This window comes from Lynx canadensis, chromosome A2 (assembly GCF_007474595.2).
Source record: "Lynx canadensis isolate LIC74 chromosome A2, mLynCan4.pri.v2, whole genome shotgun sequence".
Lineage (NCBI taxonomy): Eukaryota > Metazoa > Chordata > Mammalia > Carnivora > Felidae > Lynx > Lynx canadensis.
The window spans coordinates 24,204,815-24,232,318 of record NC_044304.2 but is presented as its reverse complement, the minus strand read 5'-3'; the positions used below and the strand labels follow the sequence as shown (position 1 = coordinate 24,232,318).

At 37.0% G+C, this 27,504-nt stretch overlaps 1 protein-coding gene across 1 annotated transcript in view; it reads left to right on the top strand.

The window, feature by feature from the left end:
• ERC2 (ELKS/RAB6-interacting/CAST family member 2) overlaps positions 1 to 27,504 on the top strand; it is a 937,319-nt gene that overhangs the window by 294,076 nt on the left and 615,739 nt on the right. Inside the window, exon 5 of the mRNA XM_032592316.1 lies at positions 21,642 to 21,797. Coding sequence (XP_032448207.1) covers positions 21,642 to 21,797 — 156 coding nt within the window. The remainder of the gene's footprint in view (positions 1 to 21,641; positions 21,798 to 27,504) is intronic.

The following is a 27,504-nucleotide window of genomic DNA, read 5'->3' as shown; positions in this document are numbered from 1 at the left end:
GGAATTGAGCCAGGCATTTTTCTGTTGTTGTTGTTGTTGTTGTTTTGGATGTGTATTAATTTACCAAGCACTGCCTTCTGTTTTGTCAGTGGAGAAGTCTGGGTCCCATTAGCATCTATACTTACCATACATAAATTGAGTTATGGAGGCAGATGGTAGAGGGTCATCTTTTCAGCCATGTGTGTATCTTGTGACAGAGGCTGTGATCTCATCTGATTTTCTATATTACATCCCTGTGAAATTGGACGGAATATTAGAAACCCATATTTTACAAGCCTTAGGGTTGACTATCAAATATAACTGACCCTTAAACCTGGTGGGTGGAACTCGAGACGCCATTGTGTTTGAACTTAAACACCTTTGGGTAAATACTGGTGTCATCTAGTGCCTTCTCAAAATCTAAGGTTAAAAGGAACTTTCCTAGAGAAAATTTGACCTGTAGTTTCAGGGAGATGACATGAATTAAGGGCTAATAAATTACCTCTACTAGTCCCTTGCTTCTTAGAGAAACTGAGGGTGAACTTCTGACCCCTCATTTTTTCCACACATACACTTTGCATCAACTTAAAGTTGTTTGTAGTGAAAACTTGTGAAACCTTGCCCTAATTCAAGCAGTTTTAGAAGTAGGGTCTGGTAGTTCTAGGAGATCTGTACGTGCCCCTCTGGACTTGTACAATTGTGAAAATGTGTCTCTGTGGAGAAGCATTGAGGAGGGCAATCTGCCAGCATCAAAGAGGGAGTAATTCTCTTGCAGCCATCACATCTCCTGTAGCCAATTGAGCCAGGGGGAAAAAGTCACCTGAATGGAAATGAAAGGAAACAAAATGAATGAAGTTATTTGTGATTTATCTTCTTGCAGGGAGCTCCAAGTTTTAACTTTGATCCCGATTTGCTCTGGCAGGTATGTTTCAGGTTTGCACTAGAACACTGTGTGTGTTTCTCAGAGAAATTAGTTTTCTTCTAGATGGTGCTGTTCTCCTCCTTTTCTTACTTTTGTGTCTAAAGATTCTTTACTAAGCCTCTCTTCTCTGCTCTTAAGGAGAACTGTCAATAAAAATGGTAGTGAAAAGCTTTTTCCCTCCTTTTTTCCCTGTGCTGTTGATCCTTTGAAAGAATGTTTTAACCTGCTTTTATTATAAATTTGACATGACATAAAGATGATGTCCAAAAATTTCACTTTCTTACATTCATTCATAAAACTGTACCCAGTTTATTTTTAAGAAAATGAATTACAGTAATGAGAGTACTTGTCAGATAATCTTAAAATTGTTTTCTTTGTTAGCTAGAACTTCCAAGTGAATGAAAATCTAATTCAAAATGGCTAAAACCAAAAGAAAGTTTAGTGGCTCACTCAACTGGAGAAAAACAAGGTATTTCTTCAGGCATAGCTTGATCCAGGGACTCAAAAGATGTTAATGGATTCTAGTTTTTCTCATTCCATTTTGTAGTTTGGCTTCCTTCATGTAAATTCATTTTCAGACAGTCCCAGTCTGCCTGTCTGAGCAAGATGGCTATAGCAGCTCTAACAGTCACAAAAGGAAAGGGTAGGGAGAAAGTTGTATTTTAAGAAAATGCAAAAAAAAAAAAAAAAAAAAAAAAAAAAAGAAAGAAACCAATCCCAGAATAATGATAATTACTGAGATGGAACATAAACTTCACTCTAAACTTAACCACCGAGGCTAAAAGGATAATACATAAAACCTTTTAGTTCTCATTTGCTTAATTTTTCATCAAGAAAAACAAACGTTATACTTGCACTAACTTTGGCAGAATTTATCAGATGGGATCTAAATGAGTGACATTAAGGGATTTAGTAAAAGTTGCAGAAAATGTATTTGATCTCGTGAACTTGTTATCTAAAGTGGATTAAGAAGCTAGGGGCATAATATCACTGGATGACAGTATTTCTGTGGTAACTGAAGTGAGGATTGTGGGTATATAGCTTTCCAGTCACATGACCAGCCAGGTACTTGTATGTCATAAATGGTTCTTCTTCAGTAATATTTGTCCTCATCAGGCTTCTCTATGGGAGATGAATAGTGAGCAATTCAACCTTGAACTTGACCAAATTGCTGATTTGTAGTTGTACTGTTGATCAAAGATTATGACTTTGCATTCAGGTGCTAAACTCCAGTGGTGAGGTTGATCTTTTGGTATTTAAACTAAAGACCAAGACTTGTCTTTGTGCTTAGGCAGATGACTGCTGTTCTTCCGCATGGGGTGAAGCTGATCTGCAGTTGCATTAAATTTCTTTTAAAAGATACACTGGTATTTGGTCAAATTCTGCCAATTCAGTTCTGTGAGGCATGGAAGGGATGCACTGGAACATGGAGAATGTAAGAGCTACAGTGGCAACTTTTCCAAAGATCACATAGCTAGGAAAGGAGAGATTTCAAATTCAAACCTAGGCCATTGAATGCATCCCAGTTCCCAGTATGAACTTCATTTGAGTCCTGGGATCTAGTCAGGAACATCACTGCGTGGCCGAAACGTTTTCTTTGGCTCTAAGCTCCTTAGCTTTATTTCTTCTGTCTTTTGAACTCTTACCTGTTTGAGTCTAAACACTGCACTCTACTTAGAATGAGTTCTTCTCCCAAGATGAGTTGTTCATAGGAAATTTGTTTCAAGCCCAGTTTTTCTAGCCAGCCATTATGGTGGCTTTTAAACTTTAAAACTTTGCCCCACTCTGTGGCTGTTAAAAAGAATAAGAACAAAAATACCACTTTGCACCACTGGTGACAACCCACAGCCTGAATACCACTGATCACACATGGTGTAGGGCACCTGACATATAATAACCTGTGAGTAGGCACAATTAACCCCATTTCACAGATGAGAAAGTTGTGCTTTAGGAAGGATAAGCAACCTGCTAAGGTCCTACATCTAGGCAGCTGGTAACTGAAATCTGAATATAGATTTTTCCTCCAGAGTTTCAATACTTTCTACTCCTTCATTCTGCTTTTGCTGAAGAGAGCCCATAGGTTCAACTGGTTTTTCTCTCAAAACGTTCTTTGGAAATTATGCACTGGAGTTTGTATCATAGAACAGGTTGAGGCAGCTCATGGGAGCTGAAGAGGTCTCTGATATTTTTGGGGAGGTGTGATGTTGTGCTTTGTACTACCAAGCAAGAGTCATCACTTTTTTCATCCCTCCAAATATGTACCCTACAGCCAACATATGCCCTGTTTTCCCCCTTGAGTTTTAAGTCTTGCCCTGAAGTCTTTATAACAGTTGGAGCATAACTCATTCAAACTTGCAAAGCCCTGTGTTTTTGATTTGTGCTATCCATTTACGATACCAGAAATTATCCTTTAGCTTATTTCTTTTTCTTGAGAAATTTCTTCATCTTCTCATCTTTCAACTTAAAAAAAAACTTTGTCCCATTTAACTATTTTCCTTAAATAAGGGAAAAAAATGTGGGTTTTAAGTGATAGCCAGAAAAAGCAAAATGTCAAGTTAAATGTTAGCTCTGGATGATATATAGTTGTTATTTGGAAGCAAGGAAGACTTAAAAAAATGATGAGACTTCTTTCTTTTTTTTGCCCAAACTCTTCTTATGAAGTGTTTGAATATTTGAGTTGCCAGTGAATAATTCCTGCTATGAACAGGTTTCATTTGTGTGAATTTAACTCCTGAAGTTGAATCACAGACACCTGTGTTTACTGAGTAGCTGTTTTGTGCACAGCACCATGGTGGACCTTTCAAAAAAAATTGAACATTCATTAAAAATTTTTTAAAATTTATTTTTATTTTTAAATGTTTATTTTTGAGAGAGACAGAGAAAGAGTGAGCGCATAAGCAGGGGAGGGGCAGAGAGAGACACACACAGAATCTGAAACAGACTCCAGGCTCTGAGCTGTAAGTACAGTGCCCAATGTGTGGCTCGAACCCACAAACTGTGAGATCATGACCCCAGCTGAAGTTGGGTGCTCAACTGACTGACTGAGCCACCTAGGCACCCCCAATTTATTTATTTATTTTTAAATGCCTATTTATTTGTTTATTTATTTATGTATTTATGAGAGAGAGAGAGAGAGAGAGAGAGAGAGAGAGAGAGACAGTGAGCGAGTGAGCAGGGGAGGGGCAGAGAGAGAGAGATAGAGAATCCGAAGCAGGCTCTAGGCTGTCAGTGCAGAGCTGGATGCGGGGCTTGAACTCACAAACCTAGAGATCATGACCTGAACTGAAGTCAGACACAACCGACTGAGCCACCCAGGTGCTCCTTAAATTTATTTTTTTAAAGTAATCTCTGCTTGCAACATGGGGCTTGAATTCACAGCTCTAAGATCAAGACTTGCCCATTCCACTGACTGAGGCAGGCAGGTGCCGGGAACACTCAGTTTTTAAGAGGCTAATGGAAGGAAGTATATGAGATAGGATCTAAATAGTGACCTAAGAATGGCAAAATGTGCTGCAGGGGCTCAAAGGATATCAAATGAGAGAGGGGCAGGGAATGATTCCTGGAGGAGGTAGAATTTGAGGAGAGCCTTGAAAAGTTGGCATGATTTTAAAAAGGGGAAGGGTATGGTTTATAAACAATGGGGACTGTATGAGTAAAGGCAAGGAGACTGGAAAATATAAGAAGTATGTGGGGGAGAGCAAGTCATTCAGTTTGGTTGAAAGACTTTCAGTTTAAAAAAATAGAAGGTCAAATAAAACCATAAGAAAGTGGGAGAAAAGAAATAAAAAAAGCTGAAATGAATGAAATAGAAACCAAACATATACTGGAGGGGAACACCAAAGCCAAACACTGACTCTTTGAAGAGAGGAACAAAAATAACAAATCCTTGTTAGACTCATTGAGGAAAATAGCCAATATCATGATTGAAAGGGGGCATCACCATCAATCTTATTGACATTAACAATATGAGAGGATTTTATTAACAACATTATGATAATCAAATAGAAATTTTAGGTAAGTTTTTGTAAAAACACAACTTGTCAAAACTGCCTGAGAAGAAATAGAATATCTGAGTAGTCCTGTACATTAAGGAAAAATGATTCTATATCTAAAATGTTACCCCCCCCCCACACACAAAGCAATGCCCAAATCCAAAAACCAAACCAAACATAAAAACCTTCAAGCCCAGATGGCTTCTTCAGTGAATGTTACTAAACATTTGAGATTTGAAGAAAAAATTATATTAGTCATACAGAAACTATTCCAGAGACTAGAAGAAGAGGGAACATTTCCTATCTTATTTTATGAGGCCACTGTAACCTTGATATCAGTACCCAACAAAGTCACTACATAAAATTGCAAGCAGTCTCTTTCGTAAACGTGGATTTAAAATATCCTACTGAACTGAACACAGTGACAGTTAAAGGACCTGACCAAGTTGTGCTTATTCCAAGAATGCAAGGTTGGACAAATATTTGGATATCAGTCAATGGTATTTAATTTTCTTGAATGTTTATTTATTTTGAGAGGGAGAGAGAAAAAAAAAAAGAGAAAGAGAGAATCCCAAGCAGGCTCCACACTGTCAGTGCAGAGCCTGTCATGGGGCTTGATCTCACAAGGGAGATCTCTCTGTGAGATCATGACCTGAGCTGAAAGCAAGAGTTAGACACGTAACCAACTGAGCCACACAGGTGCCCCATTTAATGTTATTTACTACATTAATAGGATAAAGGAGAAAAATAAATGTAATTTCAATAAATGAAGGGCGCCTGGGTGGCGCAGTCGGTTAAGCGTCCGACTTCAGCCAGGTCACGATCTCGCGGTCCGTGAGTTCGAGCCCCGCGTCAGGCTCTGGGCTGATGGCTCGGAGCCTGGAGCCTGTTTCCGATTCTGTGTCTCCCTCTCTCTCTGCCCCTCCCCCGTTCATGCTCTGTCTCTCTCTGTCCCAAAAATAAATAAACGTTGGAAAAAAAAATATTTAAAAAAAAAAAAATAAATGCAGAGAAATCATTTGATAAATGCAACATCCACCATATAAAAAAAAGTTGTTTTTTATCAAACTCAGGTTAGAAGGAGAGGATTTTCTTAATTTAATAAGAAATAGCTGTTAGAAAACTATGATCAACATCATACCTAATGATAAAGTGTTGAAAGCTTTCCTTATGATATAAAAAATAAGACAAAATGCCTGTTACTGTCACTTCTATTCCATAATGTTATGGACATCCTAAGTATAAGAATTATAAAGGAAGAAATAAAACTACTTTTATTCACAGGCACCATAATTGTGTGTGTAAGAAATCTCAATGAATTCATACATAAACAATTAGATTAGTAAATGAACTTAGCTAGGTAGCTAGTCAGTATTTAAAAATGAATCATAGTTCACTTTTGCTTTTAATTCCCTTGCCTTTGGGGATGTGTCAAGTAAGAGATTGCTACGGCTGAGGTCAGAGAGGTCTTTTCCTGCTTTCTCCTCTAAGGTTTTGATGGTTTCCTGTCTCACATACAGGTCCTTTATCCATTTTGAGTTTATTTTTGTGAATGGTGTGAGAAAGTGGTCTAGTTTCAACCTTCTGCATGTTGCTGTCCAGTTCTCCCAGCACCATTTGTTAAAGAGACTGTCTTTTTTCCATTGGATGTTCTTTCCTGCTTTGTCAAAGATGAGTTGGCCATACGTTTGTGGGTCTAGTTCTGGGGTTTCTATTCTATTCCATTGGTCTATGTGTCTGTTTTTGTGCCAATACCATGCTGTCTTGATGATGACAGCTTTGTAGTAGAGGCTAAAGTCTGGGATTGTGATGCCTCCTGCTTTGGTCTTCTTCTTCAAAATTACTTTGGCTATTCGGGGCCTTTTGTGGTTCCAAATGAATTTTAGGATTGCTTGTTCTAGTTTCGAGAAGAATGCTGGTGCAATTTTGATTGGGATTGCATTGAATGTGTAGATAGCTTTGGGTAGAGGGGAAGGAACACAAAAAAAAGAGGTTAGAGTGGGAGAGAGCCAAAGCATAAGAGACTGTTAAAAACTGAGAACAAACTGAGGGTTGATGGGGGGGGTGGGAGGGAGGGGAGAGTGGGTGATGGGTATTGAAGAGGGCACCTTTTGGGATGAGCACTGGGTGTTGTATGGAAACCAATTTGACAATAAATTTCATATATAAAATAAAAAAAATAAATTACTGAATGAATAAACATAACTACATAATAAAAAAAATAAAAATGAATCATATTTCTACATGCCAATGACAAACATTTACGCAAGGAAAATTTGAAAACAATATTATTTATGATGGTATTAAAAAACCCAAAATATCTAGGAGCAGATCTAACAATGGTAGTATAAGACTCAACGTAAACAGAAGATTCAAAACATAATTAGATGTGGAATAACAAAAAACTTGAACAAGTGAAATAGCTATCAACAATGGAGTGGATAAATAGTGAAATATTCATGCAATGAAATGTTATATGGCGATGAGAAGTACCAAGCTATTGCTTCATATAACAGCATAATTCAGTACCCCCAAAACAGTGTTGAAAGAAGCCAGACACAAAAGAACACATACAATGTAATTCTGTTTATATGCATGTGTTCCAAAAATAGAAATAATGAATAGTGTTAGATACCTGGATAGTGGATAGTGGAGTGATGGGGTTTGGAGACTGGGAGGGGGCATGAAGGAAGTTTCTAGAGTACAAGGAGTATTCTATTCCATGATCTGGTTTGCATGTGCCCAGGTGTGTTTACTTTGGCATAATTCATCATGCGAAAATTATGATTTGGCTACTTTCTTATGTGTAATACACTTTAATTCAAAGTTCATTTAAAAAATAAAGGAAGAAGGGGCACCTGGGTGGCTTAGTTGGTTAAGCCTCTGACTCTTGGTTTCAGCTCAGGTCATTTTCTCATTGTAGTGGGATCTGGCTCCGGAGTCAAGTTCTGCTCTATAAGCTCAGAGCCTGCTTAGGATTCTCTCTCTCCCCCTCTCTCTGCTCCTCTCCTGTTCACACGCACGTGTGCACTGTCTCTTTCTCTCTCTCTCAAAACAAATAAATAAACTTAAAAAAAATAAAAGGAAGAAAAAGTCACCGATAAAAAGACAAATAATCTTTTAAAAATTGAGCAAAGGATTTGAATAGACGTTTTTCCAGTGAACACATACAAGTGGGCAATAAGGACACAAAAAGATGTTCCAACAGGAAATGCAAATCAAACCCTCCATTAGATACAACTGATTCCCCATTAGTATGGCTAAAAAAAAAAAAGACAGATAGTAACAAGTGTTGGGGAGGATGTGGAAAAATCATACTCTCATATATTGATGGTGGGAGTGTAAAATGGTTCAGTCCATTTTGGAAAACAATTTGGCAGTTCCTTAAAGTGTTAAATGTAGTTGCTGTGTGACTCAGTAGTCCTCCTTGGGGTACACCCGACCAAACTGAAAACATATGTAAAAACCTGGACTGTACACCGGTGCTCATATGCCATTATTAATAATAACCAAAATGCTAAAAAGAAATCCAAGTATCCATTATCCTATGTGAGTAAACAAATTTTGGTAAACACATAGAGTGGAATATTATTTGTCCATGAAAAGAAATGAAATACTGATACATGCTGTAACCTGGGTGAACCTTGAAAATATAATGCTAAATGAAAGAAGCTGGTGCAAAAAGCCACTTATTATGTGATTCCATTTATATGAAATGTCTAATATAGGTATATCTATAGATATAGTAAGTAGACTAGTGGCTGTTAGGAGATGGGGGAGAGGAGAAAAAGGAGTGACTGCCAGTGGGTACAGGGCTTTTGGTGGTAAAAATACTGTGGAATAAAGTGTGCACTGGATTGCATACTTTAAAGGGGTAAATTTTATGGCACATGTGTATATCAATAAAACTATTATTCAAAAATAAAGATATTTCAAAGGAAGGGATCAATAACTTTGATTACTTAAAAATTAAAAATATAAACAGAACTATACAGTAACCTATCAGATGTATTTCTAAGGTTTATAGTAGTTGGAGACTTAATATTCTTACTATATAAAGAAGGTATATTCTCAATGTAATGTAGAGTAAAAGCTTGAGGAAAAAAATGTCAAAATGTTGACACTAATTCTGGATGAGGTGATTGTAAAGGATGTTTTCCTCTCCCCCCCCCCAAATTTTTATGTTTGCAATAATTTGTATTCATTACATAGGAATGATTAGGAATTATTATTTAGGAAAAACAATGGTAAGTTCATTTTTAAAAAGCTTAAAGCTGCACAATTTATTCTATCCTGGTTTTCTTTTGTTGAACTGAGAAGATTCCAAAGAGGAAAAGCTTAGATTATTTATGGAAATTGATAATCTGGCTCTCCTGCTTACTGTTTCTCTGGGCTCCAGCTTTCCCATCTGTGAAATGGAACCTTGATACCAGCCTGCATAGGGTTGTGGAGAATGTTAAAAATGAATGAAGGTGTGGGAAAATCCTGGTATATAATAAATGCTCAAAGAATTCTTTGCTTCTCTATCCCTTCCCTTTTAGACTGAAAATTGTGTTTTACCTATAAAAAAGAGGTGGTACATTTGAATAAGGACAGACAAGAAATTTAACAAGATTACTTCAGGCAGAATCTTAGCTCAGAATACACACACAGCTGGTGTGTGGAAAGACTTTAAAAGCATCTTTGAGAGGAGAAACCAGTGGAGGAAAAAAATAGCAACTCTCAGTAGGCCTGTGGTGTAATAAATGACCTAGGGACCTGGCTTTCTGGCTATTGGGCCTTTGGCAAGTCACTTGTCTTTTCTGGCTCTTATTATTCTCATTTGGCAATGTAGAGATTGGACCAAGAGTCCTGACTTTAAAAATTCTACCAAGTTTTGAGGCTTGGTGACTGGCAATTTGGAGTCTCAAAGGGCCTGCCTGGAGAGTCTGAATTGACATGACATTCTTGCAAAATTTAAATCTTTGCTTTGTTTGTTCCATCTTGGCCAGCCCTGCCCAGGCCAGTAACCCCTGTACTCTCTCCCTTGTTGGTGCTCAGGTTCCCAGCCTATTGTTTATTTAGGGATTGCGATTTCCTAATTGGCGTGCACCTCAGCCAGCAGGGTTGAAAAGTCAACCACAGGCCTCATGTGAACTTCCCCTTTCAAGTTTCAGTAATGACAGTGTACCGGCCGTCACATGCCTCATCCCTAAGGCATGGTCTAGTTTCCACATCCATCAGGCCGTGCTGGTAACTTGGGGTGGCCTGAATTCCTCTGCCGCCTGTTGCTTTTTCCATGAGATAAACTGGTTGAACATAGAAGGATTTGTGGTATGTTTTGAGATCCTAAGACTTCAACCAGGGCTGTTGAAGGCATTGCAGGGATGGTTTAAAAGGAGTGGGAAGAGCAAATACATGTTGCTAGAGGCCAGTGAAGAGAGCTTTCTCACCCAATCTTTTCCTAAAGAGCATTGGAAGAGAATAGAGGTTTCAGATGTCCATCTTTTCAATACTCCTTGAAATGCAATCACTGTTTTACAAAGTAGTATTTCACTGGATCTCTGGGAATTCAAACTCTTTGTATTTATATGTATGTGGGAGATGACTTTGATCCAGGCTTAGGGAGGGTTGGGCTGCACACACCGAGGGGCTACCCTGTCATCTGGAAGCACTTTCTGAAATTTCTTCCTCCCTGTCTTCTCTCCCAAATCTTTTCACTGTTTTCTTTTGACCTTGCCCTGTGATCTTTGAAGGCTAATCTTACTGTGTGGAAGAAAGGATCAAAATAGCCCAGCTTCTAGGTGGCAAACCTTCTCTGAGGTTAGTTTTCCTGAGATTTTCCTGGGGACAGTGAGGTCTCACTGTGTGGCTTCTTCTCTTCTATATGTGGAGGGAACCATTCCAGTTTATTAAAGGTGTTTTTAAAATGATTGAAGAAGACAATTTAGGTGATACAAACAAATTTTATCTAGGACTTTTTGAAGCAGTCTCCATTTGGAGTACTGGAAAATGGTGTGGAAGTCAGGAAAGTTTTATAGGATAAAGAATTAAGAACAAGAAAGAGAAAAATTTAAAAAAAGAGATGATTGCCTGGGGTCACATAGTCAAACTTGTTTGAGTTGAGAAGGAACAAGGAAATTAGAACTCAGAATTGGCTTGTCATTTGGGGATTGGCTGACTAGATATACTACATTTCTGGTCAAGGGGAGCATTTACAGGGACATGAAAGTTATCTAAGTATTGGTTTGCCGACAAGCAAACCCAAGCAGAAGTAGAGCCATCTTGGGCCTAGAAAGTTATTTCAACAAAGGGAAAATCTTAGGCAAGTTATTTACCTTCTGTAGGTCTTCCAACCTATAAAGTGGATAAAATAAGTACTTAATTCATGAGGTTATAGGGAAGATTAAATGAGATTTTCTAGCACAGTGTTTGCCTTAGTAATCCATACACATTAGCTGTTGTTGTTATTAACTGCATTTTTAATGCCGGAATAGAGAAACTTCGCTTCTGTTCTATATTATTCTTTTCTATAAATTCAGATAATGCAAATATACATATATTTTCAACATAAATGGGGTAGAAAACATAGGTCTAAAAAAGAAATCTTTTGATATAGCTTTGTTCCCCACATGAGGAGCTTACAAATAAATACAGAGTTTTGTGTCACCTCCATCCTGAAAGGGAATGTCCTTGGGTGACACCAAGTCATTGATAGTTTTTATTCACTCCCTAGATGAATCTGATGCACCTAGTCCACAGATTGGCACTGGGGAGCCTCTACATTAGTGTATGTCATAGGCACATGGAAATGATTTTGGATTAACCAATGCTCTCTTCCATGCATTGGGAATGTAGAAAGCTATCAGTATTAATTGAAGCAACTTTCTTTGAAGGGCCGATAGCCAAGAGGCACAGGTGCAACTATAGTGGTTAAAATTGAAATACTTCTGTGGTTATCTCAAATCCCCAGAGTACCCTCCCCCACTCCAGCAACTAAAAAGTTAACCCCTGGCCTTTCAGAAACTTCTCCAGACCTGCTTCCATTGTTCTAGGTGGTGTCTGTTCTGGTTGGTTCTCCTCCTATGCTATACTGGTTGTTCAGTGACATAGCAATCACCATGATTCTATGGGATTTAAAGTCTCCTCAAAACTTTTTTGACTCTTTCTTTCTTGACACCTAACTCTCTTATTTTCTGTGACTTTTCTATGACTTCCATCAATTTTACACTTCTTTTTGGTGATTCCTGTACTGTTTTCTGTTTCCTCAATTCTTAACCCTGTCTAAGAATTCTTTCACCACTAGGCTGATGATCTGTCATGTCTACTGTCTCAACTCCCATTTGGCTTATAGTTTTATTATTAACTTCCCAAAGGCTGTCTTGTTGCTGTCTTTTTACCAGCTTATAAATGACTCCCAATCAGACCCAAGTACAAACTCCTTGCTTGATTCTCAAGAGTGCTTATCATTAAGCCCGTCCTTCTTTTCTTTTCTAACTCCTCTGCAGAAAAAAATTATCTGTACTTCTTCTTTTTTTTTTTGTGATCTGTACTTCTTAATTAGTCCTGTCTTCTTATTCCTCCTTCATACATAATTCATACTTGTTATTTTGTTCTTTCAATTTATATTAATTAAATATTATGTGCTGGACACCATGCTGAGTACTCTTTACTTTGCATGTGTTATTATTTTTGGCCAGAAAGAATTTCATCCTCTCTATGATAATCTTACTCTTATCCATCTCCAGACCCTATATTAGGGGATTTTCTGGAGATTTGTTGACTCTGCTATGGTGGTCTTACCCATTTCTGACCTCTCTCTGTAGATTTGTAGAATATTATATCTAACTGTATTTTGGTATTCTCTTTCATGCTATAACTTTTGTGTTATACTCTTCTAGTTGCAAGTGGCTGAAACCCTGCTATTGTATTTTGGAATTCTGGGGATTGGATGGTTAAGATACAGCTCTATCTAGCTGTTCAAATGATGTTATAAGGGCCCAGTCATTTAGGCAGATTCTTAATCATGGTATCAAAGAAGGCCATAACCAGCCACAGGCTGATATTTTCCTTATCATTCATAATCTCAGAAAAGGAGAAACATAAACTCAGAAAAGGAGAGGCCCCTGAAGTTATGTCAGTTCCCTAAAAGAACTCTGATTGGCCTTGATGGCATAATGAGTTTACCCCAGGTCAATCAGCATCCAGAGAATCCATGGTACTTGCCACTGAGCAGGGTCACACATGAAAACCCCACTGAAACCACAGGGAGTTGGGGAGATGTAGTTCCTAAAAGGAAAAGAAGCTGAGTAGACAATTAAAAAGTAATTGATAAATGCTACAGCTAGAAATGGGAAGAAGGTAATCTTTGTAGAGCACCTACTGTGTGTTAGCTATAATTCTGGGAGATATACATGTTGTCACTCATGTAATTCTTATAACAGCCTTGTGTTATGGGATTAGTAAGGTTAGAAATATGCTCACAAAGTTAAATGGGGTGGACTAAAAGCGGAAGCTACTGTCTTCTACATGTGTACCTCACAAAACTGGGGAATGGGTGGGGACTTATTGTACTGTTATTGGCTTATGATAATGATGACAAACTTTTACTCTCATGGGGAAGGTTCCATGATAGGTACTTTGCATGCATTATAGATCACTTGGAATTTTCATGACATGCTCTTGAGCATGGTCTTATTTCAAAGAGGCTCAGTATCTTGACCGAAGGCATAAAAATCAGGATTTACATCCAGGTTTGTGACTGTCTAAGGGTCAGGAGGATTTTTTTAATGTTTATTTATTTTGAGAGAGAGAGAGAGAGAGAGAGAGAGCATCCCAAGCAGGCTCCATGCTGTTAATGCAGAGCCCAGTGCTGGGGCTTGATCTCAACGCTTAACCAACTGCCACCCAGGTGCCCCCCAGGAGGATTGTTTTATTTTCAGCTCTTTTTTTTTTCAGACTTGAGTCTCATAACAACAACAACAACATCAACAAATTCATACATGCAGACCAAAACCTCAGTGGTTGCATTGTGTCCAGAAAGAAACACTGGATACACATCTTCTGCCCATGGGTCATTAGCAATGTGCACAGAGACAGAACAACAGAAAGGATGCATTCTTTCTGGGACATGGGCTTCATGAAGAATGAGTCAGAAGTAGGCAAATGAGGCCATGGAAAGAAACATTGCAGCACCCTAATTACTTGGAACTTGACTTGATTCTGTGCTTGTACATTTTGCTATAAAGAATTAGGTACCATCTGAACAAGCAGACAAACACAAAAAACAATACTATCACAAAAAACAGCATGTCCCCTGTCATCTTCTCATCTAGGTCACCATCTTTTTACAGTTTGATAAGGCTCAAGAAGGTGAGTTACTGTTTTTTTTGTTTTTAGTTTTTCCTTTAACATGCTGTAGGCCGAAGTTGACTTCTTTCTGGAGTGCTTGACTTGGGCTCACAAAACCATGGCTAATCCCACACAGTAAATGCTTCCAAAGTCAGGGCGTTCCTCAGATAGCCTAAGACCAAGGGCCGTTCAGTTATGTTTGCAACTACAACTAGATGAGTTTTATAAGTTAAGCCTTCAGGAGCCTCTGTGGCATCCAGTAATAATAGTCTAGAATTTTATTCTAAATAAAGTATAATATAATTAGGTTGGGACACTTCCTGAACATTAGATCACATCTTCTTCCTTAAACCAAATTGGCCCTAAGTTTGTTGATCAATGTCTACAGACCGATATGTGATCACGGTGAGTTCCATGCTCTATAAAAACTGTCTGTATTTTCTTTCTTGGCCTCATATTAAAATAAAACCAGTAACTCTTACTGTATGTGTAAGGAAGGCACATTGTGACACTTAGCAATAACATAATTATTACTTTGTGTGACTAAATGATATTGCTTTTTTTATGTTCTGCCCACTCATCATTTCAGTGTTCACTGTTCCTGGAGAGGACTTGAAATCTTTTTCTTGCTGTTTAAGGGGAACATACTGTTTGACAAATACAAAAGGATAATTAGCCTTCTGGACTGGCAAAGATGCTCCAGAAAGTTTACTCCCAGGGTTGGTTTATACTTAGGCCAAGTTGGATAGCTCTTGAGAGTAGATTAATATTTTTCTAAATGTTAGCTTATAAAGTTGTCTTGGTCTCTTCCACATTGGACACAAGTCTTGCCCCTTGTGTATGCTGGACATTTGTAGTCATTTAAAACACCCAAATCACCTGAGAACCTTGTGAAAATGCAGATTCAGATTCAGTAGGTCTGGGTTGGGACTTGAGATTCTGTATTTCTAAAACTCTCTCAGGTGATGTCAGTGCTGATGGTCTGTGGGCCACACTTTGAGTAATAGTGATCTAGATTATACTCCATGTTAGAGAAGGGTCCCCATGAATCTTGTTAAGATTTAATTAGTATCTCATATACCTGGCAATGTGACTGGTACCCAGTAGATGCTCAGTACGTATTTCTAGAATGAATGAGAAAACTGTGCGTGTCTCAGTTTACTATCAACTGTAGCAGACATGTCCTAGAAATATTCAGAGATTAGTAAAAAAAAGAAAACAGATAAAGCAGAGATAAACTTATTTCAATCTTCCCATCCATTCTCATTGCTGTACTCCATCACCCATGGGCTCGTGCTAATATTTATGGCTGGTGTAAGAATCAGCACTTAGGCCTGTTGGGTTGATGGATGCTAGGGGTTCAATTCCAGTGGTTTATGTGTTAGTTGCCCATAAGATACCTATTTTATATCTTTTGAATGATAGATGTAAAATAGTCTTGAGTATGAATCTTTAAGTAGGAGTTATGATCTGCAAATATACGTATAAAATTTTTACAAGTATTATTTTATGAATGTGTGGAAAGAAATGATTTGAAAGAGATATTCAATTCAGATAATTTTTTCTAACTAATAGGGAATGAAAAAAACACATTTAAGCTGTTTTTTTCCCTCCTGAAACTCCCCCCCCCCCCGCATATTCTTACAGTTCTTAATGAAAATATGATGTAAAAGCAAAACAGTTTCATGGTTGTCTTATCTCAAGACTATTGAAAAATGTCACCTATGACATGAAGTGGTAGGTTCTAAGACTATGGGAGTCTGTGTTCTTTCAGTGCTCTGGGCTCAGAGCAGGCACTCAGTAAACCACTTTTGAGTGACAGAAGCCAAAAGGTGATCTGGATATTTAAGCACATTATTATTTTAAATGGGGAGTAATCATAGCAAATTTTCCCATGAAGAATCCAAATCATTGTTTTGACTCTTCACTTTAGTATATAACTCTGAGCTTAATGTGGTCATTAAAATCATATATTTTTTTCAATAATTGACTTCTAGAGGATTAGTACTGAGAAAAATCAAATAGAATACTTTGCTGTAGGACTTCCAGAGCCATTAATGCCGATCAGCATAGGGGATCCCCAATAAGCATTTCTCAAACTTATTTGACCCTGAAATCCCCTTATCACAGAGCTTTTTTGTGTTCTGTGGTTTCAGGAAAAGATTTTCTATATAGTATTTCACTTTCCCCATCTCCAAGGAAGGTCCACAATTAATCGAGTTTGATAGTTTGCTTATTTGTGAACCATAATCAAAATGAATATTTGAAAGTCACTACATAAATTGTTTAAAATTTGGTGATAAATAACCTGTAAAGATGTTCAGATGAAGGAAACTGGTGATAGGGAGTAAATTTTGCTCTTCCTTCTGAAACTGCACTTTTCAGCACTATGTCTTCATGTTAGGTTTTCCCCCTCTCTACTGTAGATTAGTGCTTAGAGTTCTTGGGATGTACAGTTAGTATCAGTTTTGCAGGACAACACCCATGTATCACATTGAGCCATAGTAGGACCTGTGAGGTAATTGCCTTCTGTAGTTCCTAAATATATATGTTTATAGTAAGTTGTCTTAGTTTTAGAGATTTGAAAAAAAAGAAAAAGATAAAATTTCTTCTTCCCGAATTCCTCAGAGGCAGCTGAGAAACTGTGACCATGACAGACATTGTTTGTTTTTCATACTTCTATTTCCTCATGTCTTTATCTGCCTAGCATTTTCAATATTTTCTTGGGCACAGTCAATATACACCATCTTATATATCTATGTATTTTGTATCTTTTTCCTTCTCTAGATCTTAATGATATTCTCCTATCTCCTTTACCCTGTGCTCAAGATTTCAGGTATGAATTCTGTTGACCTAAAACTTGGCTTCTTAAAGAATAGAAACCTAAATAAGAACAGAAAAAAAATAGGTTGTTATTAAAATGACTAAATGACTTCCACAACACCCCCCACGTTTTTGTTTGTTTGTTTGTTTTTTATTATTTTGGGACACCTGCGGCTTAAGGAAAAAAAATTTGTGAGGAAAAAGAAAGTTGGTTAATTTAAGAAAATTTGTAGGGGTGCCTGGGTGGCTCAGTCGGTTAGGCGTCTGACTTCGGCTCAGGTCATGATCTCGCGATCCGTGAGTTCAAGCCCCGCGTTGGGCTCTGTGCTGACAGCTCAGAGCCTGGAGCCTGTTTCAGATTCTGTGTCTCCCTCTCTCTCTGACCCTCCCTCATTCATGCTCTGTCTCTCTCTGTCTCAAAAATAAATAAACGTTAAAAAAAAGAAAATTTGTAAAAGTTAAAAATATTCTATTTATAATAGATTTATAAAATATAATAGATTTATAAAATTTATTTACTTAGATCCAAGTTAGTTAATATACAGTGTAGTATTGGTTTCAGGACTTGAATCCAGTGGTTCATCACTTACATATAATACCCAGTGCTCATGCCAACAAGTGCCTTCCTTAATGCCTATCACCAATTTACCCCATTGCCCTACCTACCTCCTCTTATGTGTTTTACTCTTTAGTGAAAATTTACTTCAGATGCGTATAGGTCAAGATAATTTTTTTCATGTCACAAAACTTTCTATCTTAACCCTGTTCTGATCTTTCTTTAGCAGTATGCAATTTTTTAAAGTGCAGTGAAAAGCTCCTTCCAACCCAGTTAGAAGTTGGTAGTTGTGGTCATTGCTAACTAAAGCCTCAGGATTTGACCAATGGGAAAGGTGAAGATTTCTTCTCCCCATACCTGTGTGATTGACACCTGAAAATCTAAGTGTATGAAAACATTAAGGTGTAAGACATGAGGACCACAAAGTGTATTGCACATATGTCTTTATACATGTGTATTTGTGTATACGTATGTACATACATACATATAAATATGCTGACTTCAGACTTGGGTCTGAAATCCCGGAAGATTTTGGGTTAGCAAAGCATTGATTTTTTTTTCACACTTAACTTACAGTTAAACTCTTGTAAAGATTGTACTTAGATATTTATAGATGCTGAAAGATTGTATTTAAAAAAGAGAAAATCTCTGTCATATTGATTAGGGTTTTAATTGATATCTATCTTCTTATATATCTTAAAGTAATAATGTAATCCTAAGGCTTTCATGGGTATAAATAAAAGTGTTAATAGTGGGTATATCTGGGTGATGGGATTGTGTACAGTCATAACTATCTATAATAGCTTTTCAAGTTTTGTATAATGAGCATATTTTAATTTTATAGTCAGAAAAAATTTTGATTTAAAATGGCTCCCATTTGTTTAGAAGGCTCTTATGAACACTTAGAAGTTCTTTCTCTGCAGCCTTTTTTAATTTTTAATTTTTATTTTTTATTATCCAAATTATTTATTTTTATATAAATATGTATTTACATATGCATAAAATCCAAATTATTTTCATATATCTGATTTGTATGCATATATAATGTTTTATGTACTTTTATATATTTTTATATATAAATATATCCCAGAATAGTACTTTGCCTATACAATGTGTTCAATAAGTATTTCCTTTTTTACTTTTTTAATTATTTTTTTCCAGTAGACCCTTTATTTATTATTTATTTATTATCATTTAAAAATATAATTTATTATTAAGTGGCTAGCATACAGTGTTTACAGTGTGCTCTTGCTTTTTGGGTAGATTCCTGTGATTCATCACTTATATCACTTACATACATCACTTACATACACTTATTGGGCTCATCCCAATAAGTGCCCTCCTCAATGCCCATCACCCATTTTCCCCTCTCCCCTGCAACCCCCATCAACCCTCAGTTTGTTCTCTGTATTTAAGAGTCTCTTATAGTTTGCCACCTTCCCTCTCTGTTTGTAACTATTTCCCCCCCGACCATGGTCTTTTGTTAAGTCTCTCAAAGTTCCACATATGAGTGACAACATATGATATCTGTTACTCTGATTTATTTCACTTAGCATAAAACCCTCCACTTCCATCCACGTTGCTACGAATGGCAGGATTTCATTCTTTCTCATTGCCAAGTAATATTCCATTGTATATATAAACCACATCTTCTTTATCCATACATCAGTTGATAGACATTTAGGCTCTTTCCATAATTTGGCTATTATTGAAAGTATCCGCAGCCTTTTTTTTATGTTTATTTATTTTTGAGAGACAGAGAGAGAGAGAGAGATTGAGAGTGAGAGAGAAGGAGTGTGAGCGGGGAAGGGGCAGAGAGGAGGCAGGGACAGAGGATCTGAAGTGGACTCTGTGCTGAGAGCAGTGCGCCTGACGTGGGGCTTGAATTCACAAACTGTGAGATCATGACCTGAGCTGAAGTTGAATGCTCAACTGACTGAGCCATCCAGGTGCCCCTGGTAGCCTTTTTATTATTGCTTCTCTTTTTATCTGCAGAGTTCTCATAGCTCAGAACTCAAAAGAGTCACTAAAGATGCCTCCCTACATTCATCACCTTGGGCTGCTATGAGAAAATACCACTTCTGGGGGACTTGAAAAACAGAAATGTATTTTCTCCCAGTTCTGGAGGCTGGATGTCCCAGATCAGGATGCCAGCAAGGTTCGGTTCTGGTGAGGGGTCTCTTCCTGGCTCACAGATGGCCACCTTCTTGCTGTGCCCTCACAGGGCAGAGAGAGAGAGAGAGAAAACAAGCTCTTTAGTGTCTCTTCTGACAAGGGCCTCATCCTCATGACCTCATGTAACACTGATCACCTCCCAAAGGCCTCATCTCCAAATACCATCACATCTCCAGCACATTAGGGGTTAGAGCTTCAACATAGGAATTTTGGAGGCACGTAGACATTTAGTCCTTGACACTCATTTCACTCAAACTGGCAGCATACAAGATTTCTGGAAATTGCATCTAAAAATAGAAAAATCCTGGCAGCAGTACATAAAACATTAGTGATGGTTATCTCTTGATGGTAAGATTAGAGGGGATTTTCTTCATTTTCTAGGAATTTAAGGTGTATTACTTTTATAACTGGAAAAAATAACAATATTATTTTCAAAAGGAGAATGAAAATCTATAGGATATAACATTCCATAATAATCTTGCAAATTTCAGAATCTTTTTATTTCATCTTCTTGAGGTTTTTCTGAGAATTGATAAAAATGTCTTTGGCACTTAGAGCACTTGGATGTTTGCACACAGTGGGACTCAATAAGTATTTGTTTCTCCTCATTTTCCTCTATTTAATGATGATGACAATGTAATGATTATTATATTGCTCCATGAGACATGCCATAGGCCATACAATAGAGGAAATTAAGGTAGAAAATAGCCACAAAATCAGGACAGATGTATTTGTTGCAAAGTTTTTCATATGAGTTAGTTATAAATAGAATAGGCCACTCATTGTCTTTATTTTTGGAACTCTTTAGTCTTTTAGATTCTTGAAAATGAATTGATAAAAAAAAATTAGATCGTGGTTTGTTTTTCATTAACATTCAAATACAAATGTAATAGCAGCTCCTTGGATCTGTACAATAAAAGAGCAGGTAGATAGGAAACCTACAGTCAAACTTTCAACATGATTCCTTCCCAAAACTGATTGGAGATTAATACCTGAGGTTAGGGAAGGGTTTTTCCCCTTTAAGAGCTCTCTCTTCTCTTTCTAACGCCTCATTTCTTACTATGCTCTATCTTGTGTATAGGGTCTGTCATTTCCTTAAAAAATTACCTATGGTTGGTTTTTTTTTCTCAATCCCACATTTGAGTGTAATATTTCTAGTTTTTTAACTCCGAAAGTCAGTAGGTTAGAGATGACCTTCAAGGTAGCAATGTTTTTGTCACTCAGGGAGCTGCTTGCCAAATAAATCATGACATTGTGATATTTTGGTTGCTATAAATTTTCAATATTTAGTATATCAGGATTTAGTTATTTAATTGCACTGATGTCTGTATTCTAGATGAGAATCCTTCTCATTAGTAGATTTTAATTTTCTTCTCTGTCAGAGTCAATTCCAATCATGCCTTATAAATCCAGCTATAGAATGAGTGCATGAACAAACCATTTTTATGTTTACAAGTAGACTAGAAATTATATGCTGGTAAACTATATCTGAAATTACAAATTAGTCCACTTAAATAGTGTGTGTGTGTGTGTGTGTGTGTGTGTGTGTGTGTGTGTGTGTATTAACACGTTAGATTGCTTTTATCCTTGTTGCTTTGGTAATCTGATTCCCAGATACTAGACAAACCCATCTAGGCAACTCTCCATATTGTATTGACATATGATCTTTATTGGGAGCTAAAAGAATAATCTCACAAACAATCCTCAGAAGTGAAAAACATAAATTGTTCTGATTTCAGGGCTATGTCTATACCATAGATAATGTATTACTCCCAAAATTACTTTCTAAAATTCTGTTTTGATAATACTGAAAAAACAATTTTCTCTCTCTTTCTCTCACTCTGTCTCTCTCTTTTAACAACAGGACACAAAAATTGCTTCATTAGAGCGAAACATAAGGGATCTGGAGGATGAGATCCAGATGCTAAAAGCCAATGGTGTGCTGAACACTGAGGACCGTGAAGAAGAGATCAAACAAATAGAGGTTTACAAAAGTCACTCCAAGTTCATGAAAACCAAGGTATGGCCCAATGTTACAAACTTTTATCCTCTTAATGTGACTGGAAAGTTATGACTTACATACATACTTCCCCAAATACCCACATAACTGGTTTTATGTGATATCATGAAATACGTGGACAATAATGAAGAAGGCAGAAGATTGTTGGTTCAGAAGTGTAGATTCCAGAAGGAAATCGGGGAACATTTTCGTTCAGATTTCTACTAATTAAGGTGTTCAAGATTTTCTAATGAGTAACTTTGATGTCTTGGGAATTAACATTTATTTTGAATAGTCCCCTGTCTTCCAAATTTCCCGAGTTTTCATAAGTTTGCTATTTTTGCAAAGTTTCTGTCATTGCCAAATTTTGACCCATCCCTAAGAAGGTGACTGTCTCAGAAGGTGTTGATCTTGGAAGCCAATTTAACTCACTTCAATGGTATAAAGACATTTTGGTTTTAGCATAGTGTTTAAGGCAGAACTGATTTTGCATCCTAATGCTTAAATTCGCTTAAATTATTCAGCTTCTTTAAGCCTCAGTTTCTTCATCCATGAAATAGGAATGGAAAAAAGCAGAGACCTGCATCATTGATTGCTTTCACAATTCCAAGAGATTATGCATTTAAAGCACTTAGTCCCTTGATTGATCTCTAGAAAGCATTCAGTAAATGATGGTCATTGTTGTTGATAGTGTTACTATATTGTTGATATCTGTTGCTATAGAATATTTATAAAGTATAATTATAGTAACCCATTCTATTAATTTATATTGGTATTCCCAGTTTTATATTGTTGATATCTGTTGCTATAGAATATTTATAAAGTATAATTATAGTAACCCATTCCATTGATTCATATTGGTATTCCCAGTTTTAAGGAATTTGGTTTGTTATTTTTCAAAATTAAACTTTGGGCTGCAAATGAACCGAACAGCTATTACTTTTACCTATGCATAATTATTAATTTATGAATTGCCCCAAATAGATCTTTTGAGAGTTTGAGATGCTTTTATTTATCCCTGAATTTAAATCATTTTGCTTCTGGAAATAATAACCACACCAATTTTTAAAAATTCTTTTTTTTACCATGAGTTCTTAAGCACCCCTGTTATTGATTGTTCTAAGTTTTATTTTTGTTTGTTGCCTTATAAAATGCAGCAGAGTTAAGAGTCATGCAGACTTCTGTGAGGAAGCAGTGAAGTGGAGAGAAAAAAAATGTTTAAATGATAGTATGATTTTTATCATTGTGAAATACATGCATATTTATTGCAGAGAATTTGCAAATTATAGAGAGGAAATAGTAATAGCCAGCATCTACTTCACCACATATGTCTCTGTGTGTATGTATGTGCGTTTCTCCAGGGAAAAAACAAAAATTTTCCTTACTTCTGCCAACTTTCCACTTGTAAGTTGACATTGAGATTATGATTAAAACTTTGGATCAAGGAATTGAGGGAGATCTGAGGAGAGTGTCTAGTGGGTTTTAATGTAACCTTTTCCTTTCAAGGAGTTCCACAAAATGCAGAATGGGCTTCCCTGTTCAACCCTCCCTTCTAGTTTCTTTTTGCAGTCCTTCCCTCTCAGAGAGTTGAGCTAGGGTGCAGCAAGCATAGTGGTAGGGTAGCGTGTTGACCAAATGATGACCATTCACTCTTGCAATGAAACTATGAAGATACGAGTGAACTCATAATGTCTGGGAAAATTACTGTTTTGACTTAAACCTTTCATCCCATCCTGTCATTCAGCAGTGGAAGATAGTTCAAGCCACTTCTACAACTAAAAATGCCATGAAATTTGTCCAGGTGAATAACCATATATGCATATGGTTTTCAGCAAGCAACTCTTTACCTTATTAGCCCACAGGTGTCTGAGAGACTATCAGTCCTTGAGTTGGTTTTAACTTTTAATGTCTGATTACTTTTTAGAGTTCTTCGAAAAGTGGTTAGGTCAGAAGGATGTTTGAGTAGAGAAATGGAGTCAGGGGGAAAGAGTGCAGGCTGACACCTATAGTGGACTCTGGCAGATCTCTAGCCTGCCTTTTCTAGTTGAATGGCCTTGAGGAGTGAGTTATGTCATGCAACCACTTTCTTCTTGTATAAAATGGGGCAATACCATAATCCTTAAGAGGGAGACTTAGAGGTTTAAATGAAATAATGTAATTAAAATGCCTGGCTCAAAAAGGTAATTAATAATTATGCCCATTATTATTGAGGAAGTATTTATAATTACTAAATTGCTAAGAATTTAGTCCTGAGTGCTTTGTGTTTTGTGTTTTGTGGGATCCCAGAGTCTGTGTGAACTGATTCCAGTTGGGTAAATCATTTGTCATGGAACTTGTTATATTTTAGAGGCATGGATTGATACCCTTTAAAATTGGATGACTAGCATAGTTTATGGTCCATTGTGGCCTATTGGGATGACTTTTCTACAGAATTTATATGAATATGTTGCTTGTCAACATCATCACACATATCTGAAGAGTTAATTCTTGCAATGATTATGTATGCACATTGATAGAACAATTGTTTAATGTCAACGTTAGAGTCTCTTGAACTCTTTCATTTGTGCAGAGTTGCATGGATAAAACTTTCAGTGATGGATTTTGGATCTCTGTGTTCCTCAAAGACTTACTAAACCTTGGTTTTAGCACATGGCACTGAGCTAGCTACTGAGGGGCTCTAAAAGTAGTGCATATTCAAAATATTACTCGCTTCAAAGCCAATACTGACCACTTAGTTGGGAAAGTAAGAAATGTACTGGAAAAACTACCCCAAAGATTGGGTGGGAGGAGAGTTCACTTCTGGCTGGAGTAATGAAAGTTATTTAGGCTTAGTGTTGTTTGTTTGTTTGTTTGTTTTGTTTTTTTTGTCTAAATAACCAGATTGTCAAAACAGCAATGACAGGTCTGGTGAAGAATGCAAACTGAAATCAGTGACTGAGCAAACTTAGAAGGATAAGTAAAAATACCATCCTACCCCAACTCCACACAGAGGAGGAAGTGGGAAGAACTCATGTCTATGTGAAATGGCAGATTTTCCAAAAGGGGAAAAATGTTAGATTTAAATTGCAAACACCTAGAGGCTCTGAAACTTACTTCGGAAACGGAAGTGTAGTTTTGAAACTCATTGGGTTTAGTGAGGCAGTGATAGAAATGGAAATCAGAAAGTGACTTTGGATCCCAACTAGCAAAAAATGCTGGATTTGAGGCAGGGATAGTTAACTTTAGAAACCATTGTTTTAATGGTTTACAAAGACTTAGAGTCTTGGTAGAACATTTCAGAAATTCTTATGAAATGCTGCATAAGGAGGGGAGTGGAACTCTGGGAACCAAATCTGAAATTGCAGCTAAATATTGTTATGTCTTCTTGCTGTTTGCAGTGAATATATAGAAAGCTTTTTTACTTTGGATTAAAAAAAATTTTTTTTGGTAATGTTTATTTATTTTTGAGAGACAGAGAGAGCACAAGCGGGAAGGGGCAGAGAGAGAGGGAGACACAGAATCCAAAGCAGGCTCCAAGCTCTGAGATGTCAGCACAGTGCCCGATGCAGGGCTCGAACTCATGAGCCAGTGAGATCATGACCTGAGCCGAAGTTGGATGCTCAAATGACTGAGCCACTCAGGCGCACCTAGAAAGCTTTTTAAAAGTACCCCAGGGAACTTCTTCTTACCTGGTGTTTTGGAGAGGCTCCTTAGGAGTGAGTACTGTTTGCAAAGGCAGCGGGCTTGGAAGTGCTCTTCAATCTGAGTATTTCTTTAAAAGAAATCTAAAATGAGTTCTATTATGATTATTTGGAAGTTTGATACTTTTAAATAAAAAAATAATGGGCACCTGAGTGGCTCTGTCAGTTAAGCGTCCGACCTCAGCTTAGGTTATGATCTCCTGGTTCACGGGTTCCAGCCTGGCATCAGGCTCTGTGCTGACAGCTGAGAGCCTGGAGCCTGCTTCAGACTCTGTCTCTGTCTCTCTCTGCCCCTCCCCTGCTTGCGTACTGTCTCTTTCTCTCTCTCTCTCTCAAATATAAATAAACCTTTTAAAAAATTAAAAAAAAATAAGATACAAAAATTCAACCTGATTATGAAAAAAAATCCTAAAATTGGATAAACACATATTTATGTTCTATTTGGTTTTTAGGGGGGACATTTTAGCTGAAAATTGTTTTTATGACCCATTGGTGATAAAATTGACTCAGCATTTGATTGCTTTTCATTAACAGGGCATGACCTCAAATCAGTCTCAATCTCAATATGTAATTATTTGCTCTAAGTAGGTAATAAAGGCAGCTAATAATAATTCTTGTATATAAATTTATTTTTAAATATAAAAGTATGTTACAGTAGATAATTTTAAATGTTTCAGTGAAAATCTGATATGAAGACAATGTTGTGGTATATAAAGGAGTGCTGCTTGCATTAATTATTAAAATAAGTAAAGCTTTACTGCATTTTACCTCCATTTGATCCTGAACAGATGACTGGGACTGGTAGAGCCTCTTGAAAACTTTGTGATTAAGTTAAGTAGCATTGAAGACCCTAATTGCTTTTATAAATATGATATCATAAAAAAAAACATGACACAACATGTTTGCAAAGGTAGAAGGTGAATTGCAAAAATGTAAAATAGAGTTTAGAATCTCAACTTGTGCAAAGGCATGGATATCAGACATAGTTGGCCAGGATGGAAATCCCTGCATCTTGCAAGGCCTTTGGCATATGCCTGTTTTCCCTGAGAACTGAGACTCTGGGAGGCCTCCTGGGCCTCCAGTTCCTAGAAACTCCAATTTCTACTCTTAGCTCCAAAACTTAGAGGACTCAGACTGTGAGAACAGAATCTAGAGGCAATGGAAAGCATGAGTTACCTTCAGGAGCACTGTTAAACCTTTAAGAATGGAATGTACCATGTAAATAATTGTTTTTCTGGCAGGGAAAGAATGATGGTATCCCCTGTTCTATTTGAGGCTTTGTTTCCAGTGTAACACATTTTTACATTTTTCATCTACTGATCTCAGTACTTCTGTATTAGTCACTCCCTCTGTTTTCAGAGTTTGCCAAAGACACCACTCTGCTGTCTTAGATCTCTTCTTTTATTCTGAATTTGTAACACATTTTCTTATTAACCTCCGAAGGATTACAAACCTCATAACCCAAACGGCATGATAATAAGCATATCACTTTCTAGACATGAGAGCTGTATCTGCAGTGAAAAAGAAGCTGTTTTCCTTGGCAAGGGAATGTTTTCAGGGTGTTGGTTGTGTCACAGACGTAAGTGGTGGAAGAACTTTCAGACGAGATGAAGTGTTCCTGATGTCCACATGGACTTCATATAAAGCATGTGATGTAATTCCGATTGGCTTTTCTTCTTGCCATCACAGAGACAGATCTTCCCCAGCCTCAGTTCCCATGTATGTTTGATTGCATCACTTTCCATTTTTATTGAGTTTATGGCTATAAAAGAAGCACAAGGCATATTTTTTATGGAAGAATATGATTTTCTACCCTGTAACTATATTCCCCTTAGAAAAGCCCTCTTCTGTTATTGTCTGCATAAATATTTATTTAAAATTTACCTCATGGCAGTGATAGTCTGAAAGCTATTTAAAGCAAATGTCTATTTAATATTTATAGACTGAAATAGTTTTGTCATTATCAATCTATTTTTATTGAATAAAGTAGGTGTATGTAGAACCTGTCATGTTCTTCCTTCCTATTAAATGCCATTCTGTTGATCAAG